General features: G+C 35.1%; 1 protein-coding gene across 1 annotated transcript in view; it reads right to left on the reverse strand.

Moving 5' to 3' along the window:
* Positions 1-3,296: 3,296 nt before the first annotated feature.
* LOC122815312 (zinc-binding protein A33-like) overlaps positions 3,297-27,966 on the reverse strand; it is a 327,419-nt gene continuing 302,749 nt past the window's right edge. The window contains exon 6 of the mRNA XM_044087695.1: positions 3,297-6,465. Coding sequence (XP_043943630.1) covers positions 5,921-6,465 — 545 coding nt within the window. The 3' untranslated portion in view covers positions 3,297-5,920. The remainder of the gene's footprint in view (positions 6,466-27,966) is intronic.

Here is a 27,966-nt window from a genome sequence, read left to right on the forward strand (position 1 = left end):
TCAAAGTGAAAGGTCACAACTTGTTCTCACACCTCTTATAAACCAAATATTGCTGTTGTTTAAAAAGCTTATGTTTTCTAATCAATTAAGAATTTATTAATTATGTTTCCTATTGCTTTCACAAATGAATGATATCTTTTTATACTCAGAAAATGTTAGAATTTAAGATGGGTGACCTATTTCATTGCAATCAGTTTCTCTCAGCTAATAAAATACTATTTGATCAGCAGATATAGTTTGCAAAACTGCAATTGGCTGGACATCCAAACTTGTAAGGATTTTATACATACTAAGCTCATACCCTCATTAGAGGCATACAATAAGAGTAACTTAAAAATCTTGGCTTTTATCTCGACAATTATTAATAGCTCACCCAAGAACATTGCATACATATCTGCTATTTATAAAATTCTCAGAAATTATTTTAGCAAAACAGATATTCCTTTTTGGAATTATTCAAATGAAGTTAATAGACAAGTATTTTCAGTGAAGTAATCCACATCTTCCCTGTTCTGGTGTATATACACATGGAAATATTTACATAGATGTTTTTCACCCCACATAGACTAATAATAATGTGCAAGAAAGATGAAATGAAATGCTGGAGATGTGGACACCCTGATGATGACTGGACACATATGGTTGTTAATTGCAAAATAATTTCCCCATTTTGGTTAGACTTTAAATATCTTTGTAAAGCTCCATGAATGACAACTGTATAATTGTTGACTCCCTTATCCTTTTCAATGTTCCTGGTCCTGAAGTCATTCCTAAAAAAACACACATTTTTACTATGGTCTATCCTCTCTATAGCAAGGAAAACTGTTACTAAAAATTGGAAATCCCAATCTACTCCTGTCCTTAAAGTTGAGTTTACTCATCTTGTGAAATACATTTGTAAGAATGAAATTGCTACTATAAAAGCAAGGACTAACAACACATCATTTAACTGTCTGGACAAAACTGACTAATCTCTTAGAGAAATAGTAAGTGTTCTATGTATATTTAGTTGTTATGGACATTGTATATAGTTTGTTTTTTCTTGTTATTATACTGTTAAGTTATTGTGTTATAACATGAATAAAACATTTTGGAAAAAAACTGTGAATTAGTGGGCGCAATCTCTCAATGTCTGTACTAAAATACAAAGTGTAAGATCATTAGAGTTCAGAATAGGTATAATAATCCTCTTACTCAGAATAAGGAGCTGGATTCATGTTACAAATTTTAACTTTTATGCACTAAAATGAGAAGCCGTCATTAGCTCTAGAGCTAAATCTACAATTTTAGTATGAATGCTATCACTTCATTTCATTTTTATGTCTAGGAAGCCAGCCTTTTAGATTTTCATGTTTTATGCCTCACACTTTTTTGTTCTATAAAAGGAAATCTGGGGCACATATCAATAGTTTAAAGACTTTGTTAAAGATTTGTTAACATACATCATTATTAGTTTCTCTTTGGCCTTTCTGTGCAAAAAGGCAAACACAGTCTAAGTTACCTGAAATCTATTTAATATGCGAGTACACTAGTAGGTAGTGATTTTTATGGTGAATTGATTTGCCACATATACATTAAACCAATTAGCACGTCTAAGCATCTAATGTTGCCTGCTGATACTTATGTTAATAAATGAAAACTTGTTACATACAAACTATTGAAATATTACAGCTTAAACCTCATGAGAAAAAAAAACTGCATTAATATATGACCTCTGTCTGTTAAAACTACTGAGATGCTAACCGCTGTTCATACACTAATTAGGATTATTCTTGTTTTCATGTTTCTGTAAACATTTCAACAATCAAACAATACAGACTCATTTCAGTCTCATGAAAGTTGAAGGCAAGATGAAAAAAAGCCTGCTGATAGTATAGGTATAGTTTGAGTAGTTACTTTTTTTTATTTAACATTAGTACATAACAAATACAGAATATTTTTCCTGGGTATTTCAGTTCCAGATAATTCAGCAGTTTCTGCCTATTTGCATTTGTACTATCTTTTTGGGTGTATGCTAAGCAAATTTAAATCTCCCAAGATTACAAACATCATTAAAGCAAGTGTGTATCCAGAACAGCAAACCCTGAGTATGGCTTCTTAGGGGACATTAAATCATAATTTGGTCAAAGCTAAATAAATAAAAAAATAAAGTTAAATGAATGAATAAATAAATAAACAAAGCCCCTGACCTGCTTCTATAAGGGCATGTTCTAAGTTACACAAGTCAGTAGTACCTCAGCATTTCCTATGTATGTCGAAGCCTTCTCAATAAAAGCTGCTATCCCACCTTCCCCCAGTGGTGCTAGACAAAAAATGTATGCAGAATACCCAGCAATGTAGTGGAAAGAAACAAGGTTATTAAACAATGTTTTAGTAATGCATTAATAATGTGACAACTAGAATATTTAGACTCGTCAGCTTATTAGCTCCCATATTTAACTCAATAAGCTTCGCAAATTACAGCACAAAATAAAGCTATCAAAAAGCTCAAGGCACTTAAGAGTGAAGAAAACCCCATATGAAGTTAGGAATTACTCTCCTATCATGCATGTCATTGCAAAGCATTATTTCAGGTGCATAAAGCAGTTGTTTGCCAGTGTTTAGTTTGTTGTTAAGGAGGCCCCCTCAATGTTTTTTTTTTTTTTTTTTTTTTTACAGTTGCACCTTGTTTCCCATGGTATAACTGGAAGGATGTATAGAAAGACAGGTTTACCAGCTGCTGATCTATGCCACTACAAAAACTACAGCAATTCAAATTTCTATGCTGATTGTAGACAAAGATCCACACTCCATAACAGGAAAACTGTAAAAATTGGATATATAAAGGACCAAATTCCAAAAGACTTGCTCTCAGTGTAAGTTGGCCTGAATTGAAAGACCTGGTCTCAATTACTTTGGTGTAAGGACTATAAATACGTTTACTACAGTGACCAAATTCCAAAATGCCTGCTGTCATTTTAAGGTCTTTTGGAAACGGTCCCAAGATATGATAGTACTACACGTATAAAGTAAGAAAATCAATTCACTTTTGAAGAATTAGATTTTTCTGATGCTGTTGTATGTAAAATCCTAGTCAATTCCTTCATCATGTCATCCTCTGGATATGGCACGTAGACAAAATGTGCACATAAAAGACATAAAAATACTGCAAAAAGACATGCAGAATTCTTAGTTTACAGAATAACTTCCAAAACCACAATTTGCACTAAAGCTGAAAATGAAATACAGTTTTATAAACAGAAAACAAAAATAAGTGTCATCTTTGTAAAAATTAATTAAAAAAAACAAAACAGGAATTCCATCAAATGCTCATTTATTAACTATAGACTAATCAACCAGGATGTATAAGTAAGACTTTTTTACAGAAATGCTGTTATGTGTTAAGAAAAGAAAAATACCATGAAGTGCATCAATTCTTTCTGCAAGAGCAAATTTAAACAGGCATAGTGGTATTAAATTGTAGACAACATTGATATTTAGTATGTCAGATAGAGTAATCATCACTCTTTTTTCAGCAAGCAAGAAGAGCAAATAAGCTCAGTTTATATGACCACAAGTCCATGGCATGTGATTCCTACTACTGTTAATTCCAACATGCAGAATACTACTGGAAAAATCATGATTTTCCCATCACAAGGCTAACTGGAACAGTCATGGTGTTCTTTATTCTGTCATCGTGTCGGCAGCAAAGTATCCTGATGTATATCTTTTTTCAAATATAGGCATCTTTACCCACAAGTAAAGAATGCTCAGTTTTTAAGTTGCATTTTCACTATCTGTTCATGATTCAGGGTTAGACTCCTTATTTAAAATACTCATTGTCTGCTCCAACTTACTTTTGCCAGATATAAATTTACAGTCTTTACTGCTAAATACCAATCCAACAGTTGAAAGTTACATTAAGAACTGAAGGTAGAACCCAGATCCCTACTTTTAGACATATCAGAGAATTATCAGTAAGCAATGTCTGAAAATAAACTGAGCCATGAAATACTGTTCATAGTTTCCTCTTATCCATCTCTCTCACATTAACTATTTTTCTTATCCTGTTGAAAAGACTTGTTTCCTTTACCCATAGTATTTCAGCATGTTTACAGTCTTAGAGGTATCTGTTTTGTCTTATACGCCTAATGACAAACGTCACACATGCCTAATGATAAACGTCACACACAGGTGTCATAACTTATTTCTAAATGTCTATGACCCTCTGTGTGAGGGATTATATATGTGCATCATTTTAAGGTCACAATAACCTGAGAAATGCCTATTTCCTTATTAGGCATTAGTAAAAATCTGCTGTCTATTTTTGTTTTCTGTATGTGTTAGCATTAATTTCTAGAGGGTCAGTATATAAAGCTTTGCCACTCACACCATCTGTCATTATAACTTCAGTACCATTTGGACCTAGTTTAGTTTAGTATTTGCCAAAATTGCTTAAACTGCAGTTTAAAAGGCATCAGAAAAATAAACTAAGTCTTCAATAAATTAGAATACAAGGCATCAGGTAGTTGCTGTATTTGAAGTTCAATAAAAGTAGCAGTTGTATGATGGAGTTTCCTTATAGATGGCCACATATATGTTGGTCACATCCATGTAGCTGTGCGTATAAATTAATGATTAAATAAAATTATCAGTGATGCTCCTCCATGAGTGATGGCACAAGAAGGATTTGTTCCTTAGTAGTGCAGAGGGCCAGGATTTTGTAGGTGACAACATGCTAAAGCCCATGTCTGTAAAACATGAGTGCTGCAGCCAGCAGGGGGTGCTGTAGTATTAGGGCCTACTTTGTGGGGCACTGACAGAGTCTTAGAGATCATATTCATATTGTTGAAATGGTAATCTATGAAATAGTTTTATTTTTCTGTTATACATAGCAGCTTGTTTTGCATTTCCATGCTGTACATGTGAAATTGGTAGTTTTATTTATATTTTTATTAAAATTCACAGCATAAGGTAAACTGATGTCCTCCACCCACCAAACATTCCTGTACATGAAGTTGAGTTTTATTGTTAGCATGATGGCATCGCGTCTGCATCAGAAGTGTCTAGTTTACAAGTTAAAGGCAGTGAGAAATATGTATTATTTGGATGTTTTGAATGAATGTGCATTTTTAGGGCTACAGCTATGTACCTGTACTGTGGTATAATTGAATAACTGTAATCCTTAGTTATTTACCAGAAAAATCAAAACATATTACAAGGGAGAGTTAAGCATCTGAGACAAAACCATGAACATTCTGCTGAAATCGGGGTAGTTCAGATGTATGCGCAATAACTTAATATTTAGTTACATATATCTGTACTATGATTGCCACATCATGCATGCAGATTTATGTTCTTGTTGTCAAAGCAGGACATCAGACAAAGGAAGAAAATAGAAACAAATGCAGTACTAATGTCTCACTTCTCTGTCCATCCAATGCTAGCCTATAGTATGTACAGTATCAACCAGACTGGATCATCAAGGAACAAGCATGATGACATAAAATTAGGAAGAACTAGGTTCATGGAGTTTCAGAATTTAAGAAAGATGGTAAAAAAAGTACAAAGAACAGAGGTCATTTGCAATAGCAGAACAAACTCCCTACAGTTTAAGAACTCCAGTGGAACTGTACGGGGTAAATCTAACTTTAATATGACTTATTTAAGAAATATATAAACATTGTAAGACAGGAAGACACATGTACTAATCATTTAATAGGAATGTGCTAACAGAAGACACATTGTCTTAATGTTCCATTAGCTTAAAGCTTGTTATTGTTTTTTATACCATACCAGCCATAGTAATTCTCTCAATAAATCTATTTAAAACTTCTTTTATCATATTACTCATTCTCTTTAATGAAAGTACAAATCCCTTCTTCATACAATAGAAACAGTTTAATGTCAAAGTCAGCACATTAAGGGTTTCCAGTCCATATTACAATTTTAAGTGAAGCAGCTTCAGGGGTTCTGCATTTATTCCAGCATTATTAAGACCTGGGGAGAACACAGGGTACAGTCGCTCAGTGAATTCATCAGTGAAGGTGTACAGGTGAGACATGCTATCAGCATCATAAAAGGACACCTGCCCCCCCTCATAGTCCAGGTACACGCCAATACTCTGGGGAGTCACTCTTAGGCTAAGAACTTTAGATGGTGCTTCAAGTGCTTTATACTTATTCCCATTCCTGAGACATACAGCCCAGTATCCAATCTCAGGTGTCACAATGATGATCTCCTTCCTGCTGACTGATTCTCTAGCAACACCTACAGTCCAGTCAGTCTTGTTGACCACTACCACCTCCCAGTAATGCCTGCCTGACATGAATCCCTCTGACCCCAGGACAGAGGAACACTTGCTAAACCTCTTAGGGTTGTTAGGAAGCTGCTGTCTGATATTGCCATGCGTCACACTGGCCATGTCTTCAGACAGAATGAGATTAGGGTGTGCAGTGTCAGCATCCAACAAAACATTAGAGAAACCTGCAGAAATAAAACAATTTACATTAGTTCTTTGTAACAATAAAAAAATTACAACTGCATAAATTTTACATGCAATACATCACCTAAATATTAAAGCTTACAATACAAAGCTCATATTTTCTGCACACTGATCTATGCCTACTTTATATGTGTATAAAAGTGTGATTATATAATAAATGGTCTGCACATTAAATGATCTACACACAAAACATAGACCAAAGCATCTTATCAATTCATTATATGACAACATAAATTACAGACACCCAGTTCACAGAACAAGGAAACAGACTTTGCATGGTTATGAACTAATAACCCTATCACACATTAACCTCAAATTTGTGTGGACAGTGGTAGTAATATGGAAAGGAATTTTTTAAGACAGGGAACATGGTTAGAGTTGGGACAGGGTTATCATGCATTATTAAGGTGGACCGGCAATGTTACTAATGCACGGTAACCCTAACCATTTACCTTTCCTTAACATTACCGCTACCACTATGCATGATAGCTCAGACACTCACCATGCACAGACATATGTGTTTACATGCACACACCTAATATACACTAATCCTATCCCCTTTCCTAACTTCTACCTTAACACACAAATACATGCACACAAACACTCAGCCCTACAAAAAACTACTTACCTTTGTTGACCATACCTGCAGTCACTCAGACAGACATTAAAACAATCTGAAAAACTGTTGATCAAACAAATGTTGCTACATTTCTCTTGGTCAAACAAATTGGCATTTGGTCAAGTGAACTGTAACCAATAATCTTATAGGTCATAAATCAGAAAAGCATTTACAGCACCTGTACTACAGTCACTGCAGAATCACAACTTGTTATACTAAAATAAACACAAGCTATATTACAGATGAGCTGGCCACACCCAGGTAAGAAATATTTTCCTGGGAAGACATCCTTAACATAGGAACCCTTCACTGCCATACTGGAACAAAATGGATACTGCCAAAATTAGAACAGTAAATTATGCAGTAGTAAGCTCCCTGTAATATGCATGCTAACAGTGGTCACTTTCTCATGACTTTGCCCTCCATGTTAAGTTCCTTTATGCTTAATGACAAAGGGGCAGGATTTCCTGCCATGGTATAAGTGACCAACAATCAGCTGGCTGGGGGGGCACAGTGGCTAAAAGCAGTCCACCCTCTCTCAGACAGGAATGGTGGAAGAATAAATGCTAAATAAGCAGGCACTCTACTGGCGATCAGGAAGACAGTGCCTTAAGAAAATATTCTAATCACAGAGAGGGAGCACAGTGTGAAAAGGCTGGCATTGCCACACACTTCTTTTCCTCACTGAGATACTATATGTACAATAAAATCTACTTAAACTACAGTATTGCAGGACACCTGGCTTCCCTCCCTCAATCTATTCCATGGTGGTGACTCAAACCTAATAGCTATTAAGGCCTTCTCCCTGAAAATGGCTGGCTAGTCTAGTGATCAAGAGCACTGCTGTAATAAGGGAATGAGGGAGAAAGCAGTCAAAAGGAAGAAAAATAACTCTTTATTTACATGACTAAACATTTGGCACAAGATCTCACCTACTGGTATTCAGGTAAGTCCAGATTGATAAATAACAGTCATATTATGATGACAATGCCTGATGTAATAGACATATACCTTCATCATTATATGGCACTGAACTAGCTTTTATACACAATAATGTATAGAGTGAAGAGGTGAAAACATCGTCTCAGTTAGGTGTGACAATTAAGGCTGAGCCATCACAGCTTAATTCTAGAAAAGTAAACTTTAAGAATAATAAGCAAGTTCTCGTGTCACTGCAAAGTAGTAAATGACCCTAATCCATTACAGTGCTACCAAGGACAAAAGAGATCTTAGCTAGTCTTCATTTTGTTTGTAAGCAGCTGCAGATCTAACATATTAGTTACTGCATTTTGGTCTTAACATACTGGGAAAAGCCAGACATGCATGTAAGCCTAAAGGTATGTAACTACAGGATGTGTCAACACAGCCACAGAGATGCTGTGGCAGAAAGGTACAGAGTTTTGCAACTCCTATTCTTGTCCTTCTTCAGTCCTACAAAATGGGTCAGAAAATCTGTACACATCATGATTACAAAGGTTGAATAAATACCTATGAAACACCAGCTTGATCTCTCTTTTTTTACATTTTTATTGGATTTTGTAAAATAATCGCAACAATATTTACAGTCAGAAACTTGTGAACATAAATGATAAAAAATCTATGAAACCTCACACACAAAAGAAAAACTATTTGCAGAAGCATCCATTAACCATCAGGTTATTCAAGTTATTATACATTACATTTAATCTAAAATACAGTTATTTTGCTTGTCAAGCAGATCTCTACGTTTTGTCAATGCATTGTAGCAAGAAGTAATCCTTGTTGTTCTTTACTTAATTGTAATGATTTCCAGGTGACAGATTTCAGTTGCAATATTTATAAATTCTTTGAAGGAGGGTGTAGATTTGTTCTTCCAATTCTGAGATTCAACTTTCCTTGCTATAGACAGTATAGACCACAAAATGAGATATTTCATTTTTTAGCACATACAGGAATAGGAGTGTTAAAAAGGATTACTGATTTAGATAAAACAAATTTATCTCCAAAAAGACTATAACAAGAGATTAATGTTATTCCAATAAGGTGTTAAGACAGTACAGTCAAAAACACGTGTTGCCAATCTACTTTAAGTTCTTGATTAAATCTCCAACAAACTTGTTCCTCCTTGAACATTAATTCAATTTTACATGGTATGAAGAAAGATCTATGCAAAAATTTACAAGAGATTTCATCTAAGAGAAGAAGTTGTATGTCTAGAAGATATTAGAATTTTTTTTATCTTCTTCACTCAGAGGTCTATTATTAATTTGGTAAAATAGTTCCAATGATTGTCATCACAATTTTTTGTTTATCTCCTCACAGCTCTATATAATTCAGATAAAAGATTCTGTCCGAATGTTACCTTAAGAATATTATTCAATTAATTTTGGGATATGATCTCTTATCCTTGGTTGCATTAACTTAATTTCCCCCTTCTACATGCTGTCTGCAGGATTGAACATCTTGCCACGTCTTTATCTAAATTATATTTGCTCTTAATATAATCAACAGAATGTAGCTTTTCATCTTTCATTAACTGAATCCAATATAGCAGATCTTTCTCTTTAAATGTGATCATTGTTTTTAACTTTGAGGTGGATATGTTATTTTGGGTATATGCCAATATAAGGAAGATCCATGATTTATATGTCAGGTTTCTATATATATATTTTTAAAAAGTGTTTAATATAGTAGAAATGAAATAGGATTCACATGTTTGTGACTTTTTCCAATAAGGTAATCCTTTAAATAACCAATGTAGATTGCAATTAAGTATGAGATAATTAAACATTACAGATATTCTAATACAGATTATAAAAAGATTTCCTAAAAACTCTTTCCATCTAGATGTGTAAGTGTTATTAATCCAAAGATATATTGGTTTTATAATTGATGATAATAAAAATAATTCTAGATCTGTTAGCCCTACCCCTCCTGCTGCCCATTCTCTCATATGATGGTTTAAAGCAATTCTTGGTATATTGGGATATCAGAGAAATCTCAAAATTAAAGTGTTAAATTCTTTAATACAACTTTTTTGTGGGGATAATGTTAGTGACTGTATAATATATAAGATTTTTGGTAAGATAAACCTTTGATTATAGATTATTCCATTGGTCTAATAGATTAGTTTATACTGTTACTATAATTATAAGTTATTATATATTTAATGTTACCTGTTATAATTATTCTTAAATAATTCATTTTCTTCTCTTTGACAATATATTTAATGAATTATTTTTGATGTTCTTTTTATTTGTATTTGTAGGTAGGGTTTTTGTTTTGTCATAGTCAAATGTTAAGCCAGATCTTATTTGAAATACATCCATTCTTAAGAAAACTACAGATAGAAAATTACTGTTGTCATTTAATGTCAATAAGATGTCATCAGCAAACAGTTAAATTTTAGAGTTAAATTCATGTTAATACCTTTTATATCTATATTTGATCTGAGAAAATTAGCAAATGATTCTATAATTAGGGTAAAAAGCAGAGGAGAAAGAGGACACCCTTGTTTAGTTACTTTCAAAATTTGCATAGAATCAGAAGTAAAAGTATCTATGTGTGAAGTTACTTGAGAAATTTTATTCTTCTAAAACCAGAAAGAGATATTTGCAGTTTACCAAGTCAAAAGCACTATTAATATCAAGACTTATTAATGTGAAGTTCTCTTTTGTTTTACTTGCATAGTCAATTATTGTGATTATTCTTTTAATAATATCAGTGTTTATGTTTAAGATAAAACCAGTTTGATCTTCATCATGGAGGGTAAAATATATTTTAATATATTAGCATTAATTGCCATGAACAATTTATAATCTATATTTAAAAGTAAAATTGCCCTGTATGAAGAGCATTCAGTAGAATCTTTGTTGGTTTTTAAAATTGGAAAGATAAGGGTATATTTCCAGGAAGGAGGAACTTTAGCTAGGTCCTTGACTATAGAAAAAACCTTGTGTAGTATGTCTAGGGTTTCTTTGGACAACAACTTATAAAGTTCAGATATAATCCCATCACTATCTGGTGCTTTGTTAGGTTTCAGTTTAGAAATTTGAGTTTGAAGTTCAGACAAAGAGATTTTTTTTTCAGTTAGTTTAATTTGGTCATCAGATAGTTTCTTTTTTATATTTTAAATATTTTAATTATTTCTTCTGGATCTATTAATAAATTATTTTGATTGATTTTATTATACAAATCTCTGAATTCCTTTAGAATATCTTCTATTTCTATTACTTTTCTTTTCTTCCTAGGTGAGTAGACTTCTTATATGTGATTGGATTTACTGAGTCATTTTGTTTTTGTGGCTAAATTGTGCATAGATTTTGCATTAATAGAGAAGTTAATCATCTTAAACTTCTCAAGGTTAATTTTAGTTTTATGGTTTAAGATTTCCAAGTATTTCTTGCTTAGCTTATTAAGCTCTTCTGTATTATTATTTTTGTCTGATTTTCTAATTTTAACTTATCAAGTATTTTTTTGTATTTCATGTAATTCTTTGTCCCAGTGTTCTTTTATTTGACAACCAATTAGTGACTCGACCAAAAAGGTATGCTTTTAGTGCATCCCATAAAAACATTCTGAGGTATTTTCTATATTATTAATTTCTATAAAGGAAAGGATTTCTTTAATAAGATATCCTTAAAATTATTTTAAATAAGTTATATATGCTAGTAATCCTCTGATTTTAACATTATTATTAGACTTCAAAAACAGCTTAAAGGTAATTGCATTGTGATCTGAAAGTGGACAGGTTACTATTTTGACTTTGTCTAGTGTATCACTCAGTCATTAGAAACATAAACACTGTTAATTCTAGATTGCATTTTGTGTCTATGGGAATAATGGGTAAAAAATAATGAATTTGGGTCTGAAAATTCATTTATGTCTTTAAGATGAAACAATTCAGTAAATTTTATCAGTGCCTTTGCAGAGGTCTGTATTCTCCTTTTACCTGCTGTGTTAGTATCACTTGATGGCAATATACAATTAAAGTCTTCTGCTAAAATGATATTGCCAATTGAGTTTTGAATTACTTGATCTAGATGTTGGTCAAGTGGTTTAATTCTTATTCCAGGAATCCAATACACATTAATAAAAATTAATATCATCTTATTATACTTTGTAGCTACAGTACAAAGCATACCTTTTTCATCTTGATATGGTTCTATAACCGCAGGCATAGGCAGTGAATTTCTTCATAATGCAGCAAAACCCACCCTTCTTTTTTATTATATATTGAACTGGATAATATAGTGTAGTTTTTAGTATTTAGCATGTCTATGTCTTCTGTTAATAGGTGTGTTTCCTGTAAGAAATAACTTGAGAATTAAACAACTTCAAATATCTGTTTAAGCTACCCCTCTTGCATCTATTTAATCCATTGACATTTATGGAAATACAGTTAATAAGTGCCATTTGTCCTACTGATAAAAAACATCCATGTACTTCTCATAGATAATGATACTCTGTCAGTAAAGAACTGCTTATTAATCATCATGTGGACATTAACATTTGAAGGTTTGATTAGACATAAAATAGTTACTACTGTGGACACTTGAAAAAAGCTAACAAATATAATTATCATTAAACATTTCCATTTAAAATCCCTCTTACCCCCATGGTGTCTAACACTCCTTGCTTGAATAGTCTAACCATCCAACCAGAGAGATCCATCTAATACTCTGATAAAAAAAAAAAAAAAAAAAGTCTACTCTACCACAATCAGATATGCTGACATTAAGAGTAAAATAAAGTTTAATCTGTACCCTTTAAAGCATTGTTAATATATAACAGTAGAACAATTATTTCACATCTTAACTTATTTAACATATACATTGTCCAGTTTTGTGTGTTCATTATAGATGTTAAAGAAAGATATGCTTACATCTGTTATTACTGTTGCTTATCAATACATTGTTTTGAAATTTATCAATAGTCTAAAATATGAAAGACTGCTTCACAATAATTTAAAATGTTTTCTGATGTGTCCCACCATAAGACTGATATACTTTCAGGCTCTTCCTTTTCATCTTTTTAAGATTATATTAAAGTAAATGAATAGTCGTTCTACAATGTTTAAATAATATTTCATTATTTGTTTATATTCATTGTTTTATTACTGTAAATTAAAGCCTCCTATGTTATTTCTTTCAAGTATACAGTTTATTGCTTCTTCTGCTTTATGTATAAGACTTTCAAGTGTATTTGACAATATAGTCATATCATGTATGACACACTTCTAATAATAAAGCTCTAGCCTCTAATAATAATGCTGTAAATATATAAATGTATTCAAAGGCATTTCACAGTACATGTAACATTATAACTGTTTCCATTCTTCAATAACTGTCTGTATGTTTAACTATAGTTCCTGTGAAATTTGAGCTAATGTATATTTAAAAGGTTCTGCTTTTTATTCAAATTATGCTTCTAAAGCTCCCTGTTAATCAGAGTCTCTGAACATGAGCAGCTCTGTTCTCTTGTTTAGGCAGGGATTCCAACTGAACTCTAGCTGCTTACCAGAGAAAGCTTCATGTGTTCTAAATGAAGTAAAAAAAAAAAACTCAAGCCATGGAGAGAGGTGCTTCATATCTATCACAGAAACATCTCACACAGGGACAACTCATCAGTCACAACTTCCATATCTTTCATATTGAACTTGAACATTTCATCTATGAATAAAGACTATTTCAAAGCCATTTAAAATGTCATAATCTCTCCATTGTTAAACAACATCAAAACACACATCCATAGCAACTGCAATCACCCCTTCCCCAATCCAGCACATCATAAATCATTCTATTAAACAGAACAGTAACATATTATCTACACAAGGAAAACAGGCAGCTTTTAGGTTTTACTATTAGTTTTAGTGAAACAGCTTTTCTAATGTTACTGTAGTTAATTATTACACTGAGTTGCATCCACACTCAGGTGAAGATTTTTATCTGTCATTCCTTTCAGTATACCATTTAAGTAGCAGTTTAAATTTAACACTGTAAATGTCTTTTCCTCTTTATTAACAAGAAAGTATGCAACGTCACTCATAGTGTTTGTTTCCCTCTCGAAGGTAACTGCAGTTCATATGAATTAAACAACTTTAAATTCAGATATGTCTTATACTGCAGCCATTTTCTACTTCAAATATAAAGTATGCATTAGTTCCTAAGTAAGCAATTTTGTATGCAGCCCTTCATATAATATACTAGTATGCTTCATTTAAGGGAAATTAATATTTTGGCATGAGTTATTAAAAATTATTCTTAATTATCTGTAAATTAGACAAGCATAAGACAGAAAAAAAGGAATTCATTTACCTTACATTAGTAGACTGCTTGTTGATTTTCTGATTAAAGTCAAAGAAAACATTGTCATTCAGAACTACACAGCAGTGTAGCTGAACAAAATTACAATGCTTCATTCTCAATGCATGAAACAGTTGCACATATAGACAGAGAAAAATTAATAAAATATCACAGTAGAAATTTAATACATAGCAATTAGTAAGTAAAGTAGGACAGTAGTGACCCACACCTATACCAGAACAGGAGACAAGGAAGGCAAGGAACAATATAAAGGTAATTTGGTCAAAGTAAAATTGAAACAATAGCAGCATAAATGTGATTAGACTGAATTATTGCACAGTTTGTATATTGCACTTTACACTCCTTCAGTGTGTAGATGAGCTACCTTACTATTTGTTGTGTCTTTCGGCTTTTCCCGGTTAGGGGTCGCCACAGCAGAAGTCTGGTCCGCTAATGATTGGCAGTAGGTTTTTACGTGCCGAGTTGCCAGCTCTGACGCACAACCTTCAATGAAGGTACGCCCATTCACGCATGTTTCCACACAGAAGACGCTATAGCTGAAAATCGAACAAGACGTCGTCTTACTGTGAGGTGACAACACTACCGCAGCACCACCACCGCAGTCCTGCACTTGGTTATTGCACATCCATAAAATAAGCCACTTGACAGGCTAGTTATGTAACAGAAGTCATGGTTCATTTTTCCCAAGAGTTCAACAGTCTAATGGAGAGTGGAAAGAAACTGTTATTTAGTCTGGTAGTCTTACAATGCAGGCTTCTGTATCTCCTGCCTAAGGAGAGGCAGGAGTACAGGCCATTGGCAGGATTGTGTTGGATCACTGGAAATCTTTTTGGCCCTGTCAATACACCGGCATTTGTGTAGATCTTCCAGAGGTGTAAGGGAGGTGCCAATGTTTTTTTTTCTGCCAACCTTACAATTCTCTTGAGAGCCTTCTGACCCTGATTGTTACAGTTCCCATACTAGACTGTAATGCTGTTGGTCAGGACACTTTCAATGGTGTCTCTGTAAAAGGTCTGAAGTATGGAGCTTGGTAATTTTGCCTTCCTAAGTTTCCTTACAAAATGCAAGCATTGCTGAGCTTTTCTGATTATGCTGGATACATGGACTGACCAGGATAAGTTCTTTGTTATATGAACACCCAAGAACTTTGTACTTTTGACCCTTTCCACTGTCATCACTGTCATCTCTTTCATCACTAGAGGATTGTGTGATACTGGAGATCTTCTGAAATCAACAATCATCTCCTTTGTCTTGCTGGCATTCAGTGTTAGACTGCTGTTGTCACATCAGACCAGTAGTTGATCAATCTCATTCCTGTAGGCCTCCTCTCTTGTGTCTTTTACCAGGCCTATAACACTGGTGTCATCTGCGAGTCTGATGATCCTATTCATCTCACGTCTGGCCATGCAGTCATGTGTCAGCATATTGAAAAGGAGAGGGCTTAAGACACACCCCTGCAGTACTCCTGTGTTCATGATGATACTTCTGGAGCTGTTGTCTCCCACATGAACCTTTTGAGGCCTTTAGGCAAGGAAGCACAGAATCCAATTACATAAATGAGAGTCTATGCCCAGTTGAAGTAGCATTGATATCAGATTCTGAGGGATGATAGTGTTAAAGGCAGAATTGTAATCAATGAAGCAGTCTTGCATAGCAGTTTTTGCATTCTAAGTAGATCAGTGTTTCATGGACAGTTAGTGAGATGTCATCTCTTGTACTGCAGTTTGTCCTTAATGTGAATTGCAATGCGTCTGGTGTCACAGGTAAGACTGAGGCTATATAATCTTTGATCAACTGCTCCAGGCACTTCATTACCATCAAGGTTAAAGCAACTGGTCGGTAGTCATTCAGAGTTATTGGCTGTGGTTTCTTGGGTAGAGGAATGATAGTCATCTCCTTGAAGCATTTCAGAACACTGGCTAGATGGAGTAAGGTGTTGAAGATGTCAATGAGTACTGGAGGCAGTTCCATCCCACATTCCCTTAGTACTCTACCCATGATGTTGTCAGGGCCAGCTGCTTTCCTCGGGTTGACACGTTTTAGGTTCTGGTGACATTGATTGTATTGAAGCTCAGCACCACTGCATCCTTATCTTCAGGGATTCTGCATGCTGTTGTTTTGTTGTCAACATCAAACCTACTGAAGAATTTGTTCAGTTGGTTCAGAAACTCAATGCTATCATCACATTAAGCTGATGTAGGTTTGTAGTCTGTGATGGTTTGAATTCCTTTCCATAATTACCTGGTATCCTTCTGGTCCCTGAATTAGCTTTGGATTTTTCTGCTATAGGATTTTTTCATTTATTTGATACCTTTGATTAGTTTGGCTCTGGCCACACTTAAAGCTTCCATATCTTGGGATTTGAAAGCTGTGTTTCTTACTTTCAAAAGTTCACACACCTCACTAGTTACCCAAGGTTTTTGATTTGCCCGTATGGTGATGAGTTTGGTGTTTATTACATCCTCCACACACTTAGAAATGTAAGACTGACTCAGTGTATGTATCCAAGCCAATATGGCTGTTTGTCACAGCAGCCTCTCTAAACACTGACCAGTCTGTACAGTTAAAGCAGTCTTATTTTTCTCCTATTTATGTTATAGTTGAGCTTGTTGTCATTTCATGTTTTGTTAGCAAAGAAAGAAGTAAAACTAAGCTTGCTTACATAAAAAGAAAAAAAAACAATCCTTGACATTTTATTGTTTCCTTTGTAAATAAAGAAAAGGAAAAAGGACAGCTCTTTATTTTCTCCTTAATTTCTTCTTTTTCTCATTTGTCTTATTTCCATTTGTCTCCATTTGTCTTTTTAAGAATATAATGGACCAGTCCGTGTCCTCTGTTTGTTCAAAAATGTTGCTAGTTTGTAGATATGACAATGCAAGGTCAAGATCCTCGAAGAATTTAACCCCATTAGAAAGGATAATCTTCACCCTGGCCAGGAAGAGTAAATGTACTTTTATCTGCTTTTTCTTAAGTTCTGTTATAAGCGGAAGGAATTGTTTCCTTTTAGACATCATTGTTGCTGAATAGTCATTATCAAAATAAATAGCATCTTCTTCTGCTTTAAGTAGTGACTTAGCTCAGGAAGTTTTGAGTGCCAGTTCTTCACCCTGAGATGAAATAAAGTTAAACACAATGGGCCTCAGGAAAGTACTGGACTTTGATACAGGATTAACCAGAGATCTGTGTGCTCTCACTCTATTCCAAAACAGAGAGCTTCAGGCAAATCTTAACTGTCTAATGTAATAATTTACTGTGTACATGGAGCTTTTCTTCCTGGGACTCCACTGAAAAAGGACAGGTGTCCAGTCAGATGTTTCCGGTTAACAAATGTAAAATAAATACATAAATAATATTGTTACCTCCTATTCCTTCTGGTAGACCAAAATATGAATATTGTTCCTATGGGGCCTGTTCTCAAGGTCATCTATTTTGGCTAGTAAAGCATTCTGTTTTAACAGAAATTCAATATAGTTCTCCCCTTCACTTAATTTTCCTTCCATATCATTCAAGGAGTCTTCAATGGTGGAAATCTGGTTTCTCTGTAAGTGCAGAACTTCATTAATGTGTTCCATTTGTTTGGAACAGTTTTTCTTAGTCATCTGTTTTGGTGTTCAATCTATTTTCAAAGACAATTCTTGAATATTAGTAATGAGTGAAGCTCTTTTTTGACCACATTGTCTTGTATAACACATGGTGCTGCAGGATACAGTGAAGAAATTTTTTCTCATGGATTTTGACAGGAAAATAGTTGAATTTTAAGAAAATATTGTGATAAAATCCTTTAGGGCAGCAACATTTATTGTAATTCACTTAATTGAGTTATTTAGGGTTATTTAGAAATAAAATTTCCTGTCAGAAATATATGTAGTGGCAGAGCAGAAGAAAAGTGCTGCTATCCTGGTCTCATCCTGGCCATGCCCCCCTCCCCAGGATAATCTCTTTTTGAAACCAAAAGGTACTGTTAGTTTTCCCAATGCTAATTCAAATGTCATTTCTATTTTATACAGACAAAACTTTCATCGCAGCAATGCAACTGACACCTAAAAAAACATTTCTGCAAAGGACAACCCCCTGTAAAACCTATGTGTGGAACTTCATCTCTCAAATCCCTTGACTTAAATATACCAATGTCATGGGAAAAGTAATAAAATACTATGAAATTTTAAAGAACAATGATTAAAAAATCAACAAAAAAATATAAAGGAACAAATCTCAAACAAATATATGACTACCTTAATAACTTTTCCTCTGTATATTCATCAAACAATATTTATCATCTACCTGAGCCTGCATCCTAATGACTCGAAAAAGAAAAGAGTAAAAATACAAAGGACAAACCAGCCCCAAAGTTATGTAGGGTAATGTGACAAACCCCACTCCCCAATATGTCACTGTTCCCATCTTGGTAACCTGATTTTTAGCTGGAGACCAGGACATTCAGATCTGAATTATTAAACCAGAACCTTTAAAATCTACTTGTATGGTTTCCAGAAGTGTCTACTCAGAGTTTAAGTTAGACCACACAACAATAAAATAAAAATGTTGGGCTGAACAGGGATAACACTATTCTCTACTATCGGCTGTGTTTATTTTCTAAGTAAAATAATTTTTTATTTGCAGATGCACCCCAGCCATGACTTTAGTCACAAGAGGAAAGGTCCTCTTCTCTCTGGAATTTTCTTCTTAAGTAAAAGTAGGGAGGAATCTAGGGACTTAAAAGCACACAAATGGTTGTAAGGTAATTTACTTCTAGAAATAGATGCTTTTCTAGTCCAAGATGGAACTCAGCGAGTCTATGTTTGCCACAACAAAAATACTCTTCTGTTCTACATTAAAAAATTCAACACAATTTGTATTAGAAAGAAAGACATGGAATATGATTAAAAATGGATACAAAAGTACTAGAAATCAGAGAGTAAAAAAAGAGATCTATGGACAACTGTGGATGAAAAATTGTAATTTTGAATCTAACACTGTTAAAGCCCTGTGGACATATAGGCTTAAGGGGTGGTATACCTGATATGTAAAGGAGTGTGTAGTCAACTCAATTTTCAAATACAGCATGGGATTCTGCAGCTTTTTTTTACCAATCTCCTGCCTGCAAAAGTGCAAAGATTCAGCCCAGTGAAGATTCAAGAGTTATAAAACATGGAAAGTCCTCAGTGATAAAAGAGCTGTGTCTTTAATCCAAGCAATATAGACTATCACTAGAAATGTTAGCCTCATTTTTAAACCAATAACATACCAAGTCTTACCTGAAAACCTGCAACAAGGGAGTACAGCAGGTGGAGCCAACATGCAAGTGTGAGATCTTTCACTGAAGACACATCAGTACAGCATCTACTGGGCCTAGATGTTCACTGTGGCACTAAAACAATTTATACCATTCTCCTTCAGACATAACCTCAAGGATTACTTTTATCCTGGACTTTCTGTTACTCTTGGAATTAAACTTCTTGGTTTGCTACTCGCACACAATAGTGCTCATCAGTGAACATGCACATGTACAACATCTTTGCAGAGAGAAAAAGAATGACTGCTCAAATAGTTTGTTTGCCAGCATGTTTTTGGGAAGTTGTAGGGAAGAGAAAATGCTAAATATACATAGATGCAATCCAGTAAATCAACATTGGTGCTACCCATGTATATTATCACTATATTCTATGTCCAGAGCAGCATATTACTTTTACATGTCCACATTCTTTGGCCCACTTTTAATTTTCTGAGTCTATTTAGGATAACCAGAAATACCAAAGCTACCAGAAATGTCTAGAAAAAAATGCAATTAATATCTACAAAACTGGAAAAATGCTTCATAATACAAGAGTAATGTTTGGTAAAACTATCCTATATATGGTCAGCATAAGCAGTGTTATAATTTTCTCTCAATATTAGTCGTCAGCTGACAAAAATCATGTCAGTCTATATCTGATAGATGTGCACAGAATGATATGAAGGGATCAAGAGGTTTAGAATGTTGAATTCACTGTGTTTAAAGTGGGGCACAATCATTTATGGGGGAGCACTGCACCTTCCACAGCACACTGTTTTATATAAATCAATTACCACTTGCCTTGGTCATGCAGATCTCATCATAAGTAGAAAGGGTGCACAAAGTACTCCTACTCTGAAGATGTGCCCAAGTCAAGAATCAGTCTGCAGGATGTAGGGAACCAAACATGTGCCTGATTCAAGAATCAAGCCACAGGACATACCAAATATGTGCACAAATCAGGAATAAGGCTACAGATGTACTGCACCAAAGATGTGCCCAGTTCAGGAATCAGGCTACAGGATGTGGTACACTGAAGATGTGCCCACTACAGGAGTCAACCTGCAGGATGCAGTGCACTGAAAATGTGTTGGTTTCACAAATCAGGCTGTAGATGTAGTACACCGAAGATGTGCCCAATTCACAAATAAGGCTGGAGATGTAGTACACCGAAGATGTGCCCAATTCACAAATCAAGGCTGCAGATGCAGTACACTGAAGATGTGCCCAATTCACAAATAAGGCTAGAGATGTAGTACACCGAAGATGTGCCCAATTCACAAATCAGGCTACACATATAGTAAACCAAAGATGTGCCCAATTCACAAATCAGACTGCAGATGTAGTACACCAAAGATGTGCCCAATTCACAAATCAGGCTGCAGATGTAGTACACTGAAGATGTGCCTAATTCACAAATAAGGCTGGAGATGTAGTACACTGAAGATGTGCCTAATTCACAAATAAGGCTGGAGATGTAGTACACTGAAGATGTGCCCAGTTCACAAATCAGGCTGGAGATGTAGTGCACTGATGTTGCGCCTGATTCAAGAATCATGTACTGCAACTGTTAGCTATATTCAAATAATTTTGTTGGACATAGACTGTGAAAAAGTAGAAGATGGACTGAGAGGGTCTCTGCAGGCCCATTAGTGGCATGGAGATTTCTGGCAGGCAGGCAAACAGTACTAATGTACTAGAATTATAACTGGCACACTGTTTCTGTCTGCAATATTAGATTGCTATTACTGTAGGTCTAGTGCAGACCTACACTGTATTCACTGTATACAGTACTCATTTAATCACTTGCTGATTAGGTTAATGAGAGACATGTAAGCTTACTTCCTGGCTCTCTTAAGCACAAGGATTAGACTTCTGCATGAACAAACAATTCTCTACCCAACTAGAGCAATTGTGTGGTTGAAGCTGGTGCACAGCTGCAGATGATATACTAAAACTGTGTGTCTGTGTGTGTGTGTGTGTGTGTGTGTGTGTGTGTGTGTGTGTGTGTGTGTGTGTGTGTGTGTGTGTGTGCTCATTTGTGTGCATGTGTGTATGTACATGCTCATGTGTGTGGGTGTGTACACATATGTATACATGTATGTATGCATGCATGCATTAGATATCAAATTGCAGTGGGAGTTGGGAATATTGTTACATTTTCCACCGGCTAGGGCATGAATGAGAGAAGGAACACTTAATATCTGATACTGTGTTGTAGCTCATGGATGGATACTGATGATGGATGCCAACATCTGTGGTGGGGTGCAAACATGAAGAAGCAAGGAGGGTACATAATGTGAAAAATGGCAAACTGCAATGAAGCACGAACCACTTAGTAAAACCAAAAAGCAATTTATTGTAAGCACTTTTGGATGGGCTAATACCCAACCTTCATCAGACAAAATTTGCATGGTAAAACTTCTTATTTATATAAATTAACCTTGACAGATTTACCCCATTAGCAATTAGCAATTAGTTCAATTAGTTTAATTCCACTCAATTTCAAATTTAAAATACCAATGGGTTTAAACATACAGCCACTCAGTCCACATCATTAAAAAAACTTAAACACCTAGTATTAAACACTAAAAATAAAAATGCTTACAGCATTAATATAAAGATCCAACCACTTCTTCTTTGATTTCATATTCTTAAATTATATCACCAGAATATTACAATTTACTGAAGTTAGAAAAACGTATATGGTATCAGCATACATACAATTAACCTTCTACTAACCTAATAGTAAATTTACAATATTTAGTATCAGTCTGATTATACAACAAACCAAAAAACAAGAAAAGTGTTGTATATCAACATAAATAACACTATCAACATAATAACATTATAAACCTTGTAAGGTAAACATTATAATATAACCTATCTATCCCTAACCTTCATGGGCATGGATATAAAAACAATATTCAATACATTGAATATTACATCATAACCTAACATACCTATCTAAAATATATATCATATATGTATACATATTGGACTCTATGTCTAAAATGTAATAACTACTTTTTATGTATTTTGTTTATATATTATTATCTACGCAATGCTTTTAGTTTAAGTATACATTTAATAGAGGCATATTCATTCAAGCCAGGAGGAACATAGGTTGATGTTCTAATTTGCCATAATACTTCTTGTTCCTCTAAAAGTAATTGCCAAGGGCCTCCTCTCAAATCAATTTGGACTTGCTGAAGAATTACAAAAGTGAACATATGGTCTGGGAATTCTAAAATGTGTTTAGCCAGTGCGTTAGTGATGTCCCCCCTACTCATAGCATACTGATGCTCGTAGATTCTTTTTCTTAATTTTCTTTCAGTTTTACTTATGTAGAAGGAGAGACACCTCTCGCACATTGCTATATAAACCACTGCTTTAGTTTCACAATTGTATTTATCTTTTAAGTAATATTCCTTCTCATTGATGTTGACTTTGTATCTTGGCAGGATGTATCTACATTGTGGACACATTCCACATTTATTCATACCAACTACTTTAACGTTTTTCCTACTGTTCTCTACCAGATTTTTCAGATTGAGGCCTCTTCTGTAAGTAAACTTGGGTTTAAAACCTATCATCTTACACAAAGCATGATCTTCTAAAATTACAGCCCAATTCTGGATAATAATCTCCTTAATAATTTTATATCTATACTGTATGTAAAAAGAAAGTTAAGACTTAGAGATTTATTATTTCCACTCTTAAGGTTACTGTTGTTTTCAATGGACCCTACATCTACCCTATTCATGGTTCCACCACTTAGCGGCCTAAAGTGCCCTGATTCTCTTTTAATCCTTACTTCGTCGATAGTGTCGGTTATTAGTATTTCAGGATACCCTCTATTAAGGAACATCGTTTTCATAATACCACATTCATGCATAAAATAGTGATGGTCAGAAATCATCCTTGCAGCCCTTACGAACTGCCCCTTCACCACCGCTTCTTTTTGATGATACCGGTGGCTACTAGTATAATGTAAAAACGTGTTTGAATGTGTGGGTTTCCTGTAAATTGTAGATTTATATCTATTGTTCCCTCTATCCTTACTGATCCTAACATCAAGATAATTAATTTCTTCAATTCCAACGGTGTATGTAAATTCAAGAAAATCGGTCATCACAGTAATGCTAGTTATAAACCTTGGGATCTGATCAATGTGCCCTTTCCAAATAAAACACATATCATCTTGATACCTGGTGTACCATGCTATGTGTTCTTGATACATGTTGTTGTTAAACAGCAAGTTACATTCCCAATAGGCCATTACGCTATTGGCGAAACTGCCACCACATGGGGACCCCATGGCTATTCCTGTTTTTTGGATAAAGAACTGCCCCTTAAATACCACATAGTTGTTGGATAAAATCAGTTCCAAAAGAGTTTCAACAAGATTAATACTTGTATTATCTGCTTTTTATGCAGCATAACATTTCTGGTCCATTCAATCCCTAGATGTTGGAGAATAACAGTATATAAATCTTTAATATCTATGACCAAAAAAATATACTGTTCATTATAATCTATTTGATTAATGTTCTCCAAAAAACTCCAGGAATCCTTACAAATCTGTGGCTCGTCTTGGATGAATGGTTTAAGTATGTAATCCGCATACTTAGCACAAGCATAAGTGATGGAATCTCTTCCGTCCACAATCGGCCTAAAGGGTGGGTCTACCAAGCTTTTATGCAATTTTGGAGAGCCAAATATAGCTGGAATTCTTGGGGCTGGCATAGTTAGATATTGAAAAGTATCAATATCTATGCTGCCCTCCAGGAACAAGTCATCCAAACCCCCCCTAATGCTTTTATACGCCAAGTTTACCTCATTTAAACTGGCATTTGTATATGCTCCAGAGTGCAAATAATTAAACATTATATTCTCATATTGGTATTCATCCATAAATACCAGACCTCCTCCCGTATCTGGTTTCATGACTCTAACCTTACATTGGTTAAGAAGGGAGATGAAGTCTAATTCATTTTTAGAAATGTTTAAATTTGCAGTTTTAGCATATGTAGGGGAATCCAGCCTTGACCTCAGGTCAATTTCACACATCCTTTCAAACACATTTAGTACACCATGTAGTGGTGGATTAAAGACACTAGACACCCTCTGTGTATTAAGAAGTGTGGAACTATTACCCATGCTATAGGTTCAATTAAATTTACGTATAAATAGCTTAAGATCTATTATTGTTTTAACCCAATCTGCCTTTTTATCTGAAACAAAGGACAGCCCTTTGGAGAAAAACTCAATCAACGGTTGGTTAATTGTCAGAACAGTGCAATTTTATATTTTAAAGTCCCCTTGTTGACTAATAAGGACTCTTGGTCCTTCAAACATTTGTTCCGTCACCTCCTCCGCTGATTCCTTCAATTTCTCCTCTGCCCTTGGTTCCTGTTGTTTCTCTGATTGTTGTTGTTTCTCCTGTTGCCCACCCTCTGAAAACCCTGGTTGTCCTCCATAATATTTGGGCCCTCAGCCTGTTGTTGGTTTTCTCCTTGTCCATTTATACTATTAGTATTATTTCTGATTCGCTCACTCCTTCACACCTGTGCGGGTTCTGGGTCACTGGTATCCTCAAAGACATCCAAAGAAGAAGTGGTTGGATCTTTATATTAATGCTGTAAGCATTTTTATTTTTAGTGTTTAATACTAGTTGTTTTTAATGATGTGGACTGAGTGGCTGTATGTTTAAACCCATTGGCGTTTTAAATTTGAAATTGAGTGGAATTAAACTAATTAAACTAATTGCTAATTGCTAATGGGGTAAATCTGTCAAGGTTAATTTATATAAATAAGAAGCTTTACCATGCAAATTTTGTCTGATGAAGGTTGGGTATTAGCCCATCCGAAAGCGCTTACAATAAATTGCTTTTTGGTTTTACTAAGTGGTTCGTGCTTCATTGCAGTTTGCCGTTTTTCACTTTTGTTTGTTTTCTAAGTTTCCATTCTACGTTTTTACAGGGCACATAATGTCTGATAATGTGCTGGATCTAAGAACAGATGTGAACAGGGATCCTTAATATCTGACAGTGTCCCATATCTGAGGTTTGAACAGTGAAAGAGACAGAGGTTTAAATGATTCTTCTAACAGAATACAAGTATATGCACACCTACACTAATGTATGACTATATAACCTTGCATACATGTATAAATTACTCTTGCTGCATGCGCCTATTGCTGTGAAAACATGTATCCTTATCTCTAGCTGGTTTACTCACTATACAGGAATTCACTGTTGTAATAATGTACAGTCATGTGTATGTCTCATTATTTGTTAGTGTGTACATTCACAGCATATGTGTGCTTCATTTATTGGTGGGTATGTACTGCTATGTTAATGTGTGTGTCTGTAGCTGTGCATGCATGCGTGTGTTGTACTCATGGTCATTTGTTAGTGGTACACTGCTTTTGAAACAACTTTGTAGATGAGTTACATTCACTATGCAAATAAGCAGTGCAAATACATAAAACCTGTTCATGCAGTTGTGCTACATTCAATGTAAAAGTGTGCACTAAGACTTAAATTCCTAGTTCCAAATATCACAAGGTTATTTTAAAACTGTAGTTTTATTGGCCATTTTGGGTCAATTCCAAACTCCTTCATCTTCCTCTCTTAAAACCTGGTTGCCTCGTGGTTTTGGCGTCTTTTCAGGCTTGTTGGCTGTTGGTGAAGCACCCACCAAGAGGAGAAAATGCTGAGAGAAGAAAGGAGCCACTTTTGAGATTTTAAGTATTTTTCCTCTGTTTATTTGCTAAGTTTTTCTGCATAGCCGCCTATTTTGAGCATTTTCTGGCTTGTTAAACTTGATTTCTGCATTAGTAACTGTATTTAGAGCACAACCTAGAGCTGTTTACTGAATTTCCTGTTTGCACTTATTTTTAAAATCGTTTTTTTCTCAAAACTTGCATTTTATCTGTCTCTGGCCTAGCACTCAAGTGTGGGGTCATTTACTGCACTGTTCTAAGTTGTTGATACTTGTGAACCTCTGCTATCTCTGAAAAAAAACAAAAAAACAAAAAAATCTTGCTTTTTTCCCACTTTTCTGAGATTTAAAAAAGTTCAGTTACAGGCTTGCTGTTCTTGAACTATTTGTAAGTTTCTTGGAGGCCATTTTTTGCTTGGGCTAAAGGGAAGTCTCTTTGTTGATCAGTGGCAGTGAAAAACATTGAGAAGCCTGCCTGCCCCTGTGGGAGTGGTTACTGACTTGAAACTGTAGTTTTATTGGCCATTTTGGGTCAATTCCAAACTCCTTCATCTTCCTCTCTTAAAACCCTCTTTTGCGCCAGTTTTATGCTGCGTTTTTGCATAGCGCAACAGCGGGCAGCGCTGCCTAATTGGGCTTAAACTATTCCTGGCTCCACAGAGTCTGCTCTTCACTTTTTCCCTTAGAACTGCTCTATCTCTCAATTTAAACACCATATTCTCATTCTAAGGCCCTTCACTGGCCCAATTAAGTAATCCTACAAGTTAGCACTATTAAACCATAAGCACTACTTACTCTTATACTCTCTACGATTACCCTGTCCTCTATTGGTCCGTCTTAAATTCAGTTTCCCTATATTACTCTAGCATGTCCAAAGGTCAGTCAATGGTTTCCTCTCCAGTCCAGCTGGTGAATCTGGGAATTTTGCGGCAATGTTACAACTGTCTCATGTACACGGACAACCCTCTCCTCCTCCAAACAGGTTCAAATATATGTGAGAGATGCAACTGTTTAGCCAAACTGGAGGCTGAGCTCTCTCATCTCAAAACTGGTGCAACCAGTCAGGAGGAGAAGGTAACCTCACACAACACAATTCCAGTATCACATAGTCCCACCACATCAGCGAACCAAACACATAAATACACAAAACATACTGGGAGGCTCTAAATAAAAATCTACCTAAGCAACAGAGACCTCCAAAGCAGACATCCAAGCAAACGCTACCTCAAAACAAAACACGCACAACACATAGCCCACAAAGTCAGTGTGCCAAGCAGCCACAGCCCTTAAGGCTGAATAACACACCTGATACTCTTGTACTAGGTGACTCTATTGTCAGACACACTGACGTCCTGCTCACCAGGCTGAATACAGAGAAGGTCATGGTGAGCTGCCTGTCGGGTGCTAGGATCCGCCACATAAGGCAAGCACTCAGGTCACTCCAAAGCAAATACAAATATGACTCAGTCATTGTACATGCTGGTGTGAATGACCTGAGATGTACCTCCCTGGACTACATGAAAAGAGACATAGAGGAGCTCTCTGATCATGTAGCCCA

Source organism: Protopterus annectens, chromosome 11.part0 (assembly GCF_019279795.1).
Source record: "Protopterus annectens isolate FY-2018-M chromosome 11.part0, PAN1.0, whole genome shotgun sequence".
Taxonomy (NCBI): Eukaryota; Metazoa; Chordata; order Ceratodontiformes; family Protopteridae; genus Protopterus; species Protopterus annectens.